At 48.9% G+C, this 16557-nt stretch overlaps 6 protein-coding genes across 6 annotated transcripts; 4 read left to right on the top strand and 2 right to left on the bottom strand.

Moving 5' to 3' along the window:
- Positions 1-605: 605 nt before the first annotated feature.
- On the top strand, positions 606-5086 carry ASPWEDRAFT_162945 (SKI complex RNA helicase subunit SKI2). The gene is made up of 6 exons (XM_040829838.1): positions 606-1003; positions 1108-3607; positions 3660-3939; positions 3996-4183; positions 4238-4417; positions 4475-5086. Exons 1-6 carry the CDS (start codon positions 774-776, stop codon positions 4973-4975), a joined length of 3879 nt encoding a protein of 1292 aa, XP_040684828.1. The 5' UTR covers positions 606-773; the 3' UTR covers positions 4976-5086.
- A 439-nt stretch (positions 5087-5525) lies between these two features.
- ASPWEDRAFT_119296 (putative nonsense-mediated mRNA decay protein (Nmd5)) lies at positions 5526-9296 on the top strand (the record flags this gene model as incomplete). Its single annotated transcript, XM_040828890.1, has 10 exons — positions 5526-5615; positions 5691-5769; positions 5893-6353; positions 6418-6602; positions 6673-7862; positions 7919-8050; positions 8109-8654; positions 8717-8892; positions 8952-9069; positions 9130-9296. 10 exons carry the CDS (start codon positions 5526-5528, stop codon positions 9294-9296), a joined length of 3144 nt encoding a protein of 1047 aa, XP_040684829.1.
- A 1129-nt stretch (positions 9297-10425) lies between these two features.
- Positions 10426-10703, top strand: ASPWEDRAFT_176252 (uncharacterized protein; the record flags this gene model as incomplete). Its single annotated transcript, XM_040831476.1, has 2 exons — positions 10426-10628; positions 10691-10703. The coding sequence occupies 2 exons, from the start codon at positions 10426-10428 to the stop codon at positions 10701-10703; spliced, it is 216 nt and encodes a 71-aa protein (XP_040684830.1).
- A 264-nt stretch (positions 10704-10967) lies between these two features.
- vip1 (putative actin cytoskeleton protein (VIP1)) lies at positions 10968-11963 on the bottom strand (the record flags this gene model as incomplete). Its single annotated transcript, XM_040833585.1, has 3 exons — positions 10968-11649; positions 11741-11827; positions 11881-11963. 3 exons carry the CDS (start codon positions 11961-11963, stop codon positions 10968-10970), a joined length of 852 nt encoding a protein of 283 aa, XP_040684831.1.
- A 459-nt stretch (positions 11964-12422) lies between these two features.
- ASPWEDRAFT_176254 (uncharacterized protein) lies at positions 12423-13485 on the bottom strand (the record flags this gene model as incomplete). The annotated part of the gene is made up of 3 exons (XM_040831477.1): positions 12423-13079; positions 13169-13215; positions 13284-13485. 3 exons carry the CDS (start codon positions 13483-13485, stop codon positions 12423-12425), a joined length of 906 nt encoding a protein of 301 aa, XP_040684832.1.
- A 609-nt stretch (positions 13486-14094) lies between these two features.
- ASPWEDRAFT_45117 (uncharacterized protein) lies at positions 14095-16366 on the top strand. Its single transcript, XM_040836444.1, has one exon. It carries the CDS (start codon positions 14581-14583, stop codon positions 16207-16209), a length of 1629 nt encoding a protein of 542 aa, XP_040684833.1. The 5' UTR covers positions 14095-14580; the 3' UTR covers positions 16210-16366.
- The last annotated feature ends 191 nt before the right edge of the window (positions 16367-16557 follow it).

Raw genomic sequence — 16557 nt, forward strand, 5'->3', positions numbered from 1 at the left:
GATCGGGGATACAGTATGCTGCTTATGGGTTTTGGAGATACCACTTTCATACCACAAATTTTGATATCCCTTTGCATGTTGTTTTGTCCTTCTTTGTACTCGTTTTCTCTTTGTATTGGATGAAAATTGCACATCATCTCGGGGCTTTTTTATGCATATTTATCTTGGGTTGCCTCAACTACGTTTGTTTCTGGGGTGTTGGCGATTGTACATGGTCATTATCTACGCCCGGTGATTTCTCGTACCGTCATGCTTTAGTTAAGGCATAGGAGAAAAGTTCCTTAATTTTCACATTCTGCATGCTTGCGATGAATAATTTGACCTGAAGAATGATGTACAGAAGACAGATAGCTCAAGGACTTGCTCCAATTGAAAAGTATATACTCTATTGCCTTAAGTCGTAATCGATGAGATGAGTCTGTTCTCCGATGTCGTCGTCCCCACACGACGTCAGCGAAAATGTGTGTGGCTTTGGGCGTTACTGCCGCTAATCGCCGCCAACAATGATGTCCCGCGCTCTGTGCCTTTTGCTTTGAAGCCACTACTCCACCACCTGGTGAATGTTGACTATACCGACTCGCCTATTGTGCATTAAGCTTTATTCCAAAAGACGTGGCTCTTTGGAATTCACTATATCATTTCTAGCGGCTTGGGGCAGCCCGTACAAGTACGGGCCTCGATAATTTCCCCTCCGTCACTCCGCACTCAGCATTTCATCTCAAACCTATAGACAAGACAACACTCTCTAAAGACTTGTTACTACTCTTTCCAATATGGCAGAGTCTCTGGCTTCAACTCTGGCCGAGTTGAACCTGAATGCCCAGGGCTTGGACGGATCTGCCTTTGATGCTCGGATCGCTGAAGAAGAAAAAGGCACCTACGAGAACCACAGACCTCGCAAGAGAACTCGACAGACTGCAGAGGACCTGAAGACTTCGCTTGAGACTGAATTTTTAACTCCTTCATCTCAATTCAGCCCAGAATGGCTAAATCGCTTGCAAAGGTAGGCTTTAATATGAGACTTCATTTTTTGATGATGCTTTCCTACAATCTCTCTTATCGAGCCGAAAAACCATTCTCATTTAACATTGCTAACTGTAAATAAAGGCGATGGGATGTCTCAACGGATTATACAGATCTCTTTGAGCTTGCTGCCACCCAGACCCGGACTATCACCCGTTTCACGCGGGAAGGTTTGGAAGGACGCGTTACCGGCTACCATGAGGTCACAGTTCCTGCTACGAGTGCAAATGCCAAGAATTCGACATCGTTACTTCGTCGACCAGCCGGTCGGGCTGATTTTGTGAGAGGCGCGGCGGGGTTTTTCCCCTTTGCACCAGGTGGACTCGATGGTGTTGAAGCCATCGCTGCCATGGAGTCTGATGAAATTATAGAGCAAACCCGACCTGGAGGCAAGCAGACAGGCCTTGACCGGATTATCAATTTTGGAGCCGAAGGAGGCCTGTTGGAGATTCCTCCGGGATTCTCCCGTGGATTGAAGTTCGAGGAGGCCAAATCTAAGGAAGCAACTGAGAATGACCAGGAAGTTGAGCATGCTCTTCTGCAAGAGGAGAGTGAGCTGCATGTTGAGCAAAAGGAGGAAGCGCTTTCGGACACTGAGGGTGGGGTGAAAATTGAGGATGAAGGGGAGACCAGTGATGAGGACGAAGAAGATATTGATTCTCTCCTACCTGTTGAGTTTCCGTCATTGGAACCGCGCAACCCACTCCTCGGAAGTGTTCAAAGGAAAGGTGGTAAAGAATGGGCACATGTGGTTGATGTCAATAAGGATATTCCGAATTTCCGTGATCTTGTCCCTGATATGGCCAGGGAATGGCCCTTCGAATTAGATACTTTCCAGAAAGAGGCTGTTTATCATCTCGAAAATGGCGATTCGGTGTTTGTTGCAGCCCATACTTCGGCCGGAAAGACCGTCGTTGCAGAATACGCTATTGCATTGGCTGCGAAACATATGACAAAGGCAATTTACACGTCGCCTATCAAAGCACTGAGCAACCAAAAGTTCAGAGATTTCAGGAAGGAATTTGATGATGTTGGTATCCTGACGGGTGACGTTCAGATAAACCCAGAGGCAAGTTGCTTGATCATGACTACCGAAATTCTTCGAAGTATGCTCTACCGGGGAGCAGATTTGATCAGAGATGTCGAATTTGTGATTTTTGACGAAGTGCACTATGTCAACGATCTTGAAAGAGGTGTGGTTTGGGAAGAAGTTATCATCATGCTGCCGGAGCATGTCACATTGATCCTACTATCTGCCACTGTCCCTAATACTCAAGAATTCGCCTCCTGGGTTGGCCGCACAAAGAAGAAGGACATCTACGTCATCTCGACTGCCAAGCGACCCGTTCCGCTCGAGCACTATCTTTGGGCGGGTAAAGACAAGTACAAGATTGTTGATTCCAACAAGCGATTTCTGGAGCAAGGCTGGAAAGCGGCAGACGAAAGCATTTCTGGTAGAGACAAGATTAAAGCGCAAAAAGCAGCAGAAGCCCAAGCTCAGTCCCAAGCACAACGAGGAGGTCCCCAGGGCAGAGGGCGTGGCCAACCACCAAGCAGAGGGGGTCGAGGCAATGCACAGCGTGGTGGTCCCCAGCGAGGTAGAGGACAACCAGCAAACAGAGGAACAGGAAACATTGCTCGTACTGGCCGAGGAGGTGGCCGGACTAGTGCTGCGCAAGACCAAAACGTTTGGGTGCACCTTGTTCACCACCTTCGCAAAGAGAATTTGCTGCCAGGCTGCATATTCGTGTTCTCTAAGAAGCGTTGTGAGCAGAATGCCGATTCGCTGTCTAACCAAGACTTCTGCAATGCTTCAGAGAAGAGTCTCACCCACATGTTCATTGAAAAGTCACTTACTCGGCTGAAACCAGAGGATAGAAACCTTCCTCAGATTCTTCGACTTCGTGATTTGCTAAGTAGAGGTATTGCTGTTCATCATGGAGGTCTTTTGCCAATCATGAAGGAGATTGTCGAGATCCTCTTCGCCAAGTCATTGGTCAAAGTTCTTTTCGCTACTGAAACGTTTGCCATGGGTTTGAACTTGCCTACACGTACGGTGGTCTTCTCTGGATTCCGCAAACACGATGGCAAAGCGTTCAGGGATCTGCTGCCTGGTGAATACACTCAAATGGCTGGACGTGCTGGACGAAGAGGTCTCGACACGGTTGGCTATGTCATCATCGTCAACAGCGGTAGAGATGAGGCACCGCCTGCGGGCGCTCTGAGAAAAATGATTCTTGGGGATCCTACGAAACTCCGATCGCAGTTCAGACTTACATACAACATGATTTTGAACCTTTTACGTGTAGAAGCTTTGAAGATCGAGGAGATGATTAAGCGAAGTTTCAGCGAGAACGCCACCCAAGCTTTACTTCCAGAACACGAGAAACAAGTTCAGCTTTCAGAAGCCAGTTTGGAAAAGATCAAACGAGAGCCTTGCGAGATCTGTGATATCGACATCGCCGCTTGTCACGATGCGGCTGTTGAGTATGAGAAACTCACCACTGAGCTCCATCTTGGACTACTTGCATCCCCTGTAGGAAAGCGTCTCTTCATGCCTAAGCGACTCGTGGTGTATCGAAAAGTAAGCTAACATGTGGTATTTGATATTATTTATCTCACTGACCTCTTTATAGGAAGGGTATCGGACGGCTGGTGTTATAGTCCGGGAGGGTATTGGAGGTGGTTCTGCACCTACTATCCAGGTTCTTGAAATCGGTAAATTGGGCAGCAAGCGGCATCCAAGCGATATTCTTCCCTTCCTACCAGGATTCCGTCACCTCCTGCAGTCCCTACCAACCCGTGCTTCAGACATGGCCCTGAAAGTATTCAAAATACCGCTCTCGGATCTCGAGTGTGTCACTAACACAATGGTAAAAATCGGGGGACCAACATGGTACTTGAACATCAAGAAAGGTACACTGAAAGAAAACCTTCTAATTCCACGATTTCAGCTGACACCTGGGATACAGAGGCAATAAAGTTTGCAGACAAAGAGCTGTCTAAACATACCTCTTCTTGGACGAGTGCTGTTTGGGATGAGATGGATTGGGCGCGCATTAAAGAGTTGCAAGTGAGAGATATACTTGAACAGAGGCAGGCGCAAGCGGCCATCGCCCAGTCTTGTCGATGCTTGGAGTGCCCGAACTTCTTGAAGCACGTAAGTGACAGCTATGGATGAAAATTAGATGTGAACTATGCTTACAATCAGCAGTTCGAAATGCAACATGATGAATGGCAGGTCAAAGAGAACATCTCGCAATTGAAGCAGCTGATGTCGGACCAAAACTTGCAGCTTCTGCCAGACTACGAGCAGCGCATCCAAGTCCTGAAAGAGCTTGGCTTCATCGACGAACAATCTCGCGTACAGCTGAAAGGAAAGGTGGCATGCGAGGTATGATACAGTTGATATCCGGGAATTGATTGTCTCAAGTGCTAACTATGCGACTAGATTCACTCTGCCGACGAACTCGTCCTGACAGAGCTTATTCTCGAGAATGTTCTAGCAGAATACGAACCTGAGGAGATTGTCGCGCTTCTATCGGCGTTTGTCTTCCAGGAGAAGACAGAAAATGTGCCTACCTTGACGCCTCGCCTGGAAAAGGGCAAGGAGGCTATCATCAGGATTTCCGACAAAGTTAATGACTTCCAGGTCCAACACCAGGTCATCCAGTCCAGCGAAGACACCAATGACTTTGCTAGTCAGCCGCGGTTTGGACTGGCAGAGGTCGTGTACGAATGGGCCAAGGGAATGTCTTTCAACCGCATTACGGACCTTACAGATGTGATGGAAGGAACCATTGTCCGGACTATCAGTCGACTGGATGAGACATGCCGGGAGGTAAAGAATGCGGCCAAGTTGGTGGGAGACCCATCATTATATACCAAGATGCAGCAGGCGCAGGAGCAGATCAAGAGAGATGTGATATTCGCAGCATCTTTGTACATGTGATGAGTATGCATACAATACATAGCTAGTGAGAAACTACTCCATAACTATCTAGAGAGCATTGTGCCCTTGTGGGCTTAGTGTGTGTTTTTCTTTTTCTCCTTTTTCCACCGCCCCTCACTAGCAAACCCAGTACGACATCGGATTTATAGTTCATCTAAAAGAGGGATACAGCCCTTAGTGACCCCAGTTAGAGCCAGTTCGTCCCAAAGATACTCGTGCAAGTAAAGATTTGCGGCCGGAGAGCATTCAGGAGACCTAAAAATTCTCTTACCGCGCGGGGCGGGCTGCCCTCTGATACGCTGCGATAGCCGCGGGGCGGCGCTGGAAAGAAAATCCACCGAAAACCACCAATGTTTCTCTGTGTTTGCCAGTGCACTACTTTTTTTGCACTTAATCTGCACACTACCTACCCTCTCTATCAACACCCGCTACACTTATCTCTTCCTCCATCACCGCCCTCCCCCCTCCTCGCCCTCCATCTCCCTCCCACCACTGCCTAACGGGGTCTCTTTTTTATTTGGAGTTTGCTTTCTAGCGCTGGGGGTGCGAAATGGATGTGACAGCTCTTCGGGACCGCATACAGTCGACTTTGGACGCAAATGCGGATAATCGACGCCAAGCTGAATTGGATTTGAAATATGTACGTGTGGATGTTCAGGATGGATCCGACTCTGGCCTTTGCTCACCACCACCCTTTTTTTGGTGATTTATCTAGGCCGAAACACAGCCCGGCTTCATAAATGCGCTCTTGGATATTTTGCAGGCAGAGCAGAATAATGCGGTTCAACTTTCGGGTAGGTCAACCCCGCTGCCCGAATTTTTTTTTTCGATGATCACTCCCCTCCACCCCCTTCCCCGACACATGCTCTGCCTGGGCTGGATATTCCAGAATCTAATCGATGAATAATTACTTGCAGCCGGTGTCTACTTGAAGAATAGAATCAACCGGGGGTGGTCGCCTGTCGAAGAAAGTCCGCTCCGCACACCGATTCCCGAGGGGGAGAAACCAGGCTTTCGGGAGCGGTTGATCCCAGCATTGGCGTCGACGCCCCCGAACGTTCGCGCTCAGCTTGTTCCTCTTCTCCAAAAGATTCTCCAGCATGACTTCCCGGAGCAGTGGCCGGGTTTTCTCGATATCACCCTTCAGTTGCTCGCAACACCCGATGCAAACTCCGTCTATGCGGGCCTGCAGTGTTTGCTGGCCATCTGCCGCGTATACCGATTTAAGGCTGGGGATAAGAGGGATGAATTCGATAAGATCATTGAACATTCGTTCCCCTTGCTGTTGAATATTGGATCGAAGCTTGTCGATGAGGAAAGTCTGGAGGCCGCGGAGATGCTCCGAATTGTCGTCAAGTCGTATAAGCATGCCATCTATGTGGGTGATCCAAAAGATAGAACAGGATGGGAGCATGAGGAGCATGGACTGACTGGTGGTTTAGTTCGAACTTTCGCCGCATCTGCAATCCCACCAAGCGACTGTCGATTGGTGCACTCTGTTTTTGAGAATCATCGCCAAAGACCCTCCTGCCAGCTCTATGCTGGAATCTAAAGAAGAGAGAGAGCTTAACCACTGGTGGAAGTGTAAGAAGTGGTCCTACGCTAACCTGAACCGTCTCTTTATCAGGTGAGTGAGAATCGCGATTTTCCAACATGGGCGACAAACGCTAACGTTTTTTTTTTTTTTTTACATAAAGATACGGTAACTCGTCCACCGTCACCAAATCCAGTACTCCCGACTACAGCGGCTATGCCAAGACCTTCATGGCTACCTTTGCCCCCGAGATTCTCAAAGGGTATTTGCAGGAGATCGACAAGTGGGTGTCCAAGGGCCAATGGCTCAGCAACCCTGCACTCGCCTATACCATGGTTTACCTGGAAGAATGTGTTAAGCCCAAGCCGATGTGGGATCACCTGAAGCCGCACATGGAAAACCTGATCGCTCACTTCATCTTCCCGATCTTGTGCCAATCTGATGAGGATATCGAGCTCTTCCAGACTGACCCCTCCGAATATCTCCACCGGAAGTTGAACTACTACGAAGAGGTGTCCGCGCCGGACGTCGCAGCCACAAATTTCTTGGTAGCCCTCACCAAGAACAGGAAGAAGCAAACTTTCGCCATCCTTACGTTCGTGAACGGAATTGTCAGCAAGTACGAATCTGCGCCAGATGACCAGAAGCTGCCAAGAGAGAAGGAAGGTGCATTGAGAATGATCGGTTCCCTGGCCTCTGTGATCCTCGGAAAGAAGAGCCCCATTGCCGACCAGGTTGAATACTTCTTCGTTCGACATGTTTTCCCCGAATTCCGCAGCCCTCACGGTTTCCTGAGAGCCCGTGCCTGTGATACCCTCGAAAAGTTCGAGCAGCTTGATTTCCAGGATCCCAACAACCTCATGATCATCTACAGAAATATCCTCGAGTCGATGACGGATTCCGAACTTCCTGTCAGAGTCGAGGCGGCTCTTGCTTTGCAGCCTCTCATTCGTCACGAAATCATCAAGACTTCGATGCAGCAAAACATCCCGCAAATCATGCAGCAGCTCCTCAAACTCGCCAATGAAGTCGACGTGGATGCTTTGGCCAATGTGATGGAAGATTTCGTTGAGGTTTTCTCCGCCGAACTTACACCTTTTGCCGTGGCGCTTAGTGAGCAATTGCGTGATACCTACATGCGTATTGTTGGTGAGCTTTTGGAAAGAAATGCCGCCAAGGGCGAGGAAGATGCGTATGGCGATTTCTTGGATGACAAGAGCATTACCGCTCTGGGTGTTTTGCAGACGATTGGAACTCTCATCCTCACCCTCGAAAGCACTCCCGACGTGCTCCTGCATCTCGAGACTATCCTCATGCCTGTGATTAGCATCACCCTCGAGAACAAGCTTTATGGTAATTATATTCCCAGAATGATTTGCTGGTTTAAGCTAACTTTATTTCCCCCTCAGACCTTTACAACGAGGTCTTTGAGATCATCGACAGCTGCACCTTTGCCTCTAAGTCGATCTCTCCGACTATGTGGCAAGCCTTTGAGCTTATTCACAAGACTTTCAAAGCTGGTGCTGAGCTCTACCTGGAAGGTAAGCATATCTCTGTATTAAACATTTCGAATTGCACCGGTTCTAACGTTACTTCCAGACATGCTACCCGCGCTCGACAACTATATCTCCTATGGATCTCAGATGTTGGTCCAGAGCCCGAACTATCTTGCGGCCTTGGTTGGCATGGTTGAGGACATCTTCCGGGACGAGAAGGTCGGTGGTGTGGACCGGATATGTGGCTGCAAGCTCGCAGAAACTTTGATGTTGAACCTGCGTGGCTGTATCGACCAGTACATTCCTGTCTTCATTGAGCTCGCGATGCGTGTCATTGATGCTGGAGAGGCACGAACAAAGTCATACCGAATCCACTTGATGGAGATGGTTATCAACGCCATCTACTACAACCCGGTTCTGAGTCTGCAGGTTCTTGAGGCCAAGGGCTGGACAAACAAGTTCTTCAGCTCCTGGTTCTCGAACATCGACAACTTCAGACGGGTCCACGACAAGAAGTTGTCGATCGCAGCAATCAGCTCGCTGTTGACCCTCAAGGCTGATAGTGTTCCCGTGAGTGTGCAGCAGGGCTGGCCTAGGTTGCTACAGGGAGTCACCAGACTTTTCCAAACCTTGCCTGCCGCCATGAAGCGTACGTCTCCAAGCAGCCCCTCCCCAATTCTTTTTATACCGTCCATCTAACATTCTATGTAGACCGCGAGGATGCCACCAAGGAGTCAGACTTCACCTTCGATGATGAAGAAGATGAGGGTGACGAAGACAACGACTGGGGTGGTGAGATCGAGTGGACCGAGGAGGAGACCGAAGCAGCGCTTGATGGAGATGTTCCTGACGAAGGTGCAGCATATCTCGACTTCTTGAACCAAGAGGTGAGTCGTTCGCTCCAGGAGACTTCTATACTCAATTTATACTGATGGATTCTTTATAGGCCCAGAAGTTTGGATCTTTCGCCGATGACGATGATGACGAGTTAGACGAGGAGAGCCTCCTCGAAACACCCTTGGACAAGGTCGAACCATATGGCCTGTTCAAGCATGTCTTGATTGGTATGAAATACCCTGAGCTCCATGGGCTGTCTTGCTTGCATTTACTAACTCCTACAATAGGCCTCCAACAAGAGCAACCGCAGCTTTACGACAACTTGACCAAGATCCTGAACCAGGAGGAGCAGCAGGTGATCCAGGCTGTTTTCCACGAAGCTGATAACCAGGCCGTGGCTGCTGCAAACGCCGAAGCTGCTGCCGCTGCCGCTGGTATCCAGAACGGTGCTTAATAGGCATAATTATGTTAAACCCTTGGAAGCTACCCGCAGGTGAGTCGACGAGATGAGTCAGTCGATTCTACTGCTGGCAGCACAAGAACTATCTACGATTTAAGACATGCCATTTAAGAAAGAAAAAAAGCCATCCCATTTTGGACGCAAGTTTCTTGGGAAGCCCGCCGACTCTGAACCCCTTATCTTGGTGTTTGGATCGGTTGTAACGCGACGTATGCTCATATTTTCCTATCTTGTTATTTAGATCTTTTCCTTTTTGTCTTGAGATGTTGTTTGGTCCTATTTCCTTTCCTACTTGCTCCTCTGATGTCCCCACAAAAGTCCTACATATTTTGCCATGCGACTCTGCAGTCACGCAATGCACAGATTCCCCAATTAATCTTGTCAATCGACATCTAAGTATTGAGTTTTTGTCGTTTTTCCATTCTTCTACGTTATGACACGGTTCACAAAATTCAATATTTGCGGAATGACCAATTGAAAAGAAACTTTTTTTGAAAAGAAGAACATTATAAGACGAAGAGAAGCCATTTTTAGACGTTCTGCATCTTTGCTGAGGCAATCATTGCCATTTATGATGTTAGAAAGAAACCCCACGTGACCAGATTTAAAGATATTCCGATGACGCCATGATTGAAATGATCCTGTTGGCTTCAAATTACAAACGCCCTTCGGTGTAGAAAAGACACACAAAGCAGAAGATCAAGTCGATCGTACTGTACTATACTCTGGCCAGACCTCGGTGCGAGACAAGTATTGGCCTACTTGATTCTAGAGTCCAAGCCAGTATGGACCCAGGGCCTGTGGAACCGAAGCCATCCCAAACGTCATGATGATGAATGTAAGGAAATGACCTGTTTGCATCTCTGATGGCGATATTGGGACCGGTAGATTGGAAGTATTATACTTAAGAGCCGTCTTTCGTCGTCTGGAACACTCTTCTCTTCCCTTTAAGTTATCATCATCTAACCTGCCTACTACTCTGATATCACCCCCATCCTCCTACATACAAGGTTAGTTCTCTATACACTTCTACATCAACCTACCTCCCCCTCACAACTAACGTCTACAATAGATAATCGTTTCCCCTATCTTCTCAACCCATTAAGTGAAAAAGAAATCCACCATGTCCGCCCCGTACCCAGGCCGTCAATCTCCCGAACCCGAAACCCAGACCGGCGCCCAGCTGCAGGATCCTCCATCCTGGGGTAGAACAGACCCCGAGTACCGTGGTGCTCCTCGACATTCGCAGGATGAGTCGGAGGAAACCAAGTCAAAGTTAGAAAGTAACCCGCCGCCTTCCCGCTACGAGCAGATCGAGGAGAGCAAGTATGTGAAATGAAGTGGGTGTGTTGTATGAATGTGGTTCACGAGTTGTTGAAATAATGTAGCTATATTTCATGAATTAAAAGGTTATGATATGTCTCTTCAAGAGTGATATTTTAGTAGTCAAATGAGCTGTTTGCTTGATTAACTACAGTAGGAAGACGATCCATATACGTTCTGGTCGAATGTTTCATTATAGCACTAAAAACGCGTGTCCCAGACAGCTTGTAGGAAAAAAGAAAGGGCAGGCTCTAGACATCATCATAATCATAATGTAAATAATCAAACAAGAAAGCAATTTCCCGTAACCCTCTCAGTTTCCGTGCATATTATATCTTTGCTTTAGTCCTTCTTGACATCAGCATGAGGGGCGGCGGGAGCCGCAGCAGGAGCAGCAGGGGCAGCAGGAGGGGCAGTTCCTGCTGGCTGCGAGGCGGGGACGGTTCCAGGGGCGACATTGGCCGCCTCTGCGCCGGTGGCAGTGGGAGTGGGAACATGCCCCGCGTCGGGAGCCACCTTGCCGCTCTTCAAGTCCGCCAGTCTTCTAGCCTCACCGTGGATGTCCCGCACCTGCTTGTCGGTCTGGACGTAGAAATCGCGGAGCTTTCTGCCAGAGGGGGTACCCATGGCCTTCTCAAAGTAATTGTGGAGTCCGCGCCAGCCAGAGGTGGCCTTGTCGCTCAGCTTGTAGCTCTCGTCGATGCCCCGGGCACGCTCAGTAGCCTGGTATTTCTTGTCAAAGTTGCCCAGTGCAGAGGTGAAGCGCGAGGTGAAGCCATGCTTCTTGTCGAGAGCGATGGCCTTCTGGATCGCGCTGTCACTGATTCCGTAGCCATGGGCAAGGTATTCGGCCACGATACGAGATCGGGGCTTGTCCTCCTGCTCAATCTCATGGTGGTTCTCGTTCACAGCCTCGGTGGCAGTCTGGGTGCCTGCGAGGTCCTCGATGGTCTGGGCAGCCTCGACGTGTACGGGGGAAGGACCTAGCTGGGTCTGGTCAAGAAGCAAAGCAGTCTTGGCGGCACTATGAGATTTTTTTGGTTAGTATGGGCTGATCTGAAATGTGTCGACGTGTCGACACGGGAGACGGGAGGGTGCGGGGTACTAAGACTTACGCATCTTTCTCGAAGGTCACCGTGGCGGACTTAGGAGCACCAGGCTCACTAGAAACTGGGGTGACAGAGATAGAGGTGATCTTTCCACTAGAGAATATGTCAGTATGCTATTCCTGATGAGCTGGACGTGCTGGTCATACCAGAAGCTGAAGAAATCCTGGACCTCCTTATCGGTGGTCGACCCGGCAATGCCTGAGACGTGAATAGTGCTGCGCTCCGACATGGTTGATAGATAATAGGATATTATTAAGAAAACGAGTAAAAATAACGATTCTTGTAAAAGAAGACTCAGGGATGAAGAAGATTAAGTTCGACAGAAAAAGGAGGCCAACGTGTATTTATTATTTATTTTTCAAGTAGTCGCAGCCCTAGTGATATGGCGCCACAGGTGACGTAGATGAGGGGTTCAGTCGCACAGCCACAGTGGATGTTTTCGTCATTCTGGACCGCATGTGATGGAAACATAAGGATGTATTCTGATGCCTGCATCAAATAAGAATAAGAATAGATACGACTAGTATCTAGTGGAGAGCCCAAGAAAAAATAGGGTAGTTGTTAAGAGTCAAATGTGTTTGCCTTGCAGAACCGTATCCATCGCCATCGTAAACAATATCCGTTAAGTGATAGCCCAATGTCAAAAAAGAAAAAATAGGGGCGAAGAATTAAAAAAAATCGTGTCAGATCATGAAGTTTCTGCAATGGAAGCATCCTTCATTGCATTTGTAAGAGCAGAGGTACTGCCATGTGCCAAATCATCCATTTTGGGTTCCCCATCTCGGTGCTTCTTAAGGACTTGCTCGAGATCACGCACACGGCGACGTAACGCTTCGTTCTCGCGTTTAATTGATTCGTATTCCGCACGGTGGTGGGCTGTTTCCTCATACCGAGACATAGCTGCTGCTGCTGATTTCCCTGGCTGGGTGATCGAATTTCGGTGAGGATACGAGCTTGGAACGGTAGCGACATGAGGGAAATAATCTCCTTGTTGCTGCAACGGGGGTGATAGCGATGACAGAGCAGCATCAGACTGTCGAGGTGACGTGATAGATGTTTCCCGGCTTCGACCTGGCCGGATTGGTAGACCAGAATCTCGTAAGGGTGCAATTCCAGTGACACTGTTTGTCCTCGATCCTTGAACAGCTGGAACATATGAAGAACTCAGACTTGAGGAGGAGCGATGGCGCCGTGATGTGCTATGGTTTGTAGAGCTATTCAAGTAGGGAGACGAATGCAGTGCATCTAAAGAGTCATTAAGCGTGCCCGAAGTCGATGAAGTTGTTGATGCAACAGAGGTTGTCTGTTGGCGAAGGAGGGAAAGCTCTCTAGATAGACGGTTGACCTATTGAACAGTTCATTAAAATCATAATTCTCAAATTCAGGGGCTATCCGGAAAAGACTTGCCATCGCTTCTTGTTCTTTTTCGAGCACTGAGTGAAGATCAGACGGTGTAAGAGGCTTGGGATGCCGCAACGGGCCTAATAAGCTGTTAGGACTGCTGCGACCTCAAACCTATGGGACTTTTTGTCTTGCACAAGAAACATACCGGATGCTATTCCCGCAATGCCATGGTCAGGTGGGCTCTCAGCATATGTAGTTGGGCTGAGAGCGATCAAAGGAGGGCCATTGGCTTCCGATGGGCGTCGAGAAATCACACGTGGGGAAGTGGTTGTTGGCTGGACGGCTGTCGCAGCACGAGGTCGAGCTGTTGGAGCAGAGAGAGGAACGGAGCTCAGGTCTGAAGCCATATTGGCAAGGTAGTAGCAAGATAGCTATACCGTTGGGTGTGTATGCGGTGTGGAGAAAGCAGAAGTAATGGAGTCGACGGAGGAATGACAGGATAATATATCAACGGAGGTGAGGACAGCCAACGCTAAGCTAGAAGACCGAGGTACTGTTAATGTTACTGAAATTAAGAATGGCAAAATGAATGGGAATCCACAACCCCTTGATTGAGATTCCAAGGGAGACTCAAAACATACCAGACGGTGCTCGTGGGGATTCAGGTGGCAGCCTCTCTCGCCATCGTATGTACGTACAACAAATATATGTCCGGAGTAGAGAGGGATTTTTTCAAAAAGATGAGGAGAAGAGAACAGTCCTGAATATAGAATGATGGAACCTGGGATCTTCGACGATCCACAATTACGACGCAGCTCCATCAAGACCCCATTTGGACCAAATGCGCTGCAGTGTCCCTCTTTGTGCTAAGCATCGCCACTGATTGGGCCGTGGTCGTAAGCCGATGGCCAGGCACCTCAAGCTGACTGCTCTTCTTCCACCATTTGATATTCTTTAATCAGCATCAAGAAATGATGTCTTATATTGCTGATAAACATTAGATGTTACTGAACACTGCTAGATTGGATTAAGGTCGATACCCTTACAAAGCAAGGGAGAGTGTTCCTAGGTTTCAAACTACTACATCAAAAAGGCATACTGGATGTGCTGGGTCATCCAACAGTCGTACTCGTAACGGCCACAAGTAATAGTTGCTATTTTGATTCAGAAAGAAGCCCCTTGCTGCAATATCTGCACAATTAATCATATCCACCGATGAAGTGTTTCCCATCTGCTTTATCACAATGAAGCTATCCAACCCCACACTTCACTCGAATACGTCAATCATCCCGAGGCTGGTTACATAATCCAACCCTCTCCGACCCGCTCTAAAGCAGCAAAACAACAACAATCCATCAATCAGCCCCCCTGTGAACGAGGGAAATTGCAAGGAGCATTGTCGAGCGTTATTATCCGTGATCTTCGCATGTCAAGTTTCAGAGTGATTTGAACCCTGCCTTGACGTCAAGAAGTCGCTGTTTACAGCTGAAGAACCCCGGACAATGGCCCATCAGAGTGACCTTCCAGCTACCCACATTCCCCCCTTTGCCAAACCGCTCGCTCCTTACATCAAGAGCCGGCAGGAGGCCCTGCGCATTCGACAGGCACTAACCGCTTATCTCCGCTCGCAAATTGTCTTTGCCGATGATGACCCTGACAATCCCAACTGTTATGCCCACTCCCACCTCTCCCTTTGTGCGCCCCACGATGCCGTCGTCGAGGTGAAGCGTATCTCACCGGATTTCACCGATTTGAGAAAGGAATACCTCCAAGCACTCCAAGCGAATGTGGCTGCGAGAAAGGAGTATGAATCCATATCGGAAAATGTGGGCTCAAAGATCCAGGGAAGAAATGCCAAAGTCGAGACGCCCGCCCAAGATTCCAATTCCGAATTGCAAGCATACCTTATGCTCCTCCGAGACCGTAGACGACATGCGAAGCTCCAGACCTTTCAACATTACCTACAAGAGCTTAAAGGTCGGGATGAGGCCAAACCAGAATATATTGATGACAAGGAGGGCCGCAACCAACAGCTTTTGCAGCCCGAAGAGTTTGAAGATGGCGAGCAAAATGCCTCAGGAGCAGAGGGTGGGATTGAAGGACTGGTTCACAAATTGGAAAGGGCCGTGATACGCGCAAAGTCTCAGCTGGATAGAGAGAAGAAACTATTCGACGAGATCAAAGCGCAACACGAGTCTGCTAAGCACCCCGACGAAGGCTATTCTACCACCGCAAAAGTAATTGCGTTGCAGAGGACACGAGATGAACTAGTACAATGGGTAGAAGAGAAATTGGTGAGTGTCGGGGGCAACGATGAGGGTCCTGTAGAGGATCTGCCCCCCGAGGAGCTCGAAGAATCTGCGAAACTACTGGAAGAGCGCAAAGCACAGATTGCGAAGCAGTATGCCGCCTACATTGATGCTCGCAGGGATCTCCTCGATGCGGCTTCTAAGGCTTGCCAACCTGTTGCAGCAGCGCCCGCCAAGCCCCAACCACGATCTTTAGACCACGGCCAGAATGGAACAGAAGAAACAACACCACTTGAACCGCTGGACGTCTTGCTATACGCGAGTCAAACGCTGCTTCCACTATCTAAAAGCCAGCGGGCGCTGACCCTCCAAAAGTCTTATATGGCGGGCTTGCTCGCCAAAGAAAAGTCTACGGCTCTTCGTGTATTAAACCGGTTGGGTGACGAGAGTCTCCTCCTGCCCGAGTATCCCATTATGGCCCGCCAACCCCGTGTCAACCCCGGCGCAACGGCCAGGCATTCGCGACAATCTTCAACCGCAACTGAACAGATCAAACCCGACGAGGTCGTTAACTTGGCCGAAGCGTGGGCATTCGCGTCGGAAGCGGCAGGGACGAAGGAACGAGAGCATGTGGAAGAAAATGTTGCGATGGGCGAAGAAATGGCGCAGGATGCACAGCAGATGTTGCGAGAGGTGTACAGGATGCTGAATCAAGATCTAGAGGGCGCATTGGGAGACGACCAGGACGTGGAACAGGGTAGCGGTGACAATTGGTCGCATGGAGCTCGTTCCACCAGATCGCAGACAAGACAGAGACGAGAGGAGAAGCGATCTCAAGGGCCTTGGGCGGCACTGAATGGAAGAGTGGGCGTAGCAGATTAATAGGTGTGAGGACGAACAAGCCCTATATTATGAGTAGTGAGTGCTATGATGAAATGAACAAGAAATGCCGCTTTCCATTGCAAATAGAGTTATGATACCGGGACGGAACGATTGGACACGAGGCCATTGACTGGTCTATCTACCGTGGGGGCCCTCCGATATCCGGTGAAGACGGCATATGTTCGCAAGACCTTGAACTGTTGAAGCTGCTCCAGTAAAGATCATTTTACAGTGTAAAGTGTAAATTTGTTTTCTCTCTCTGGAGATACAATCGAGATTCACCTTGCTCAATTGACGCCCCTGGGTAGTTTTTAGCCCGACATCTTCCATCTTCCATTGCAGCGCAGA

Source organism: Aspergillus wentii (assembly GCF_001890725.1).
Source record: "Aspergillus wentii DTO 134E9 unplaced genomic scaffold ASPWEscaffold_8, whole genome shotgun sequence".
Taxonomy (NCBI): domain Eukaryota; kingdom Fungi; phylum Ascomycota; class Eurotiomycetes; order Eurotiales; family Aspergillaceae; genus Aspergillus; species Aspergillus wentii.

Coding starts and splice junctions, on each gene's coding strand:
- ASPWEDRAFT_162945 (XM_040829838.1), top strand. CDS start 774: ATGGCAGAGTCTCTGGCTTCAACTCTGGCCGAGTTGAACCTGAATGCC. Junction 3,608..3,659: donor GACTCGTGGTGTATCGAAAA/GTAAGCTAACAT, acceptor ACCTCTTTATAG/GAAGGGTATCGGACGGCTGG. Junction 4,184..4,237: donor GCCCGAACTTCTTGAAGCAC/GTAAGTGACAGC, acceptor TACAATCAGCAG/TTCGAAATGCAACATGATGA.
- ASPWEDRAFT_45117 (XM_040836444.1), top strand. CDS start 14,581: ATGGCCCATCAGAGTGACCTTCCAGCTACCCACATTCCCCCCTTTGCC.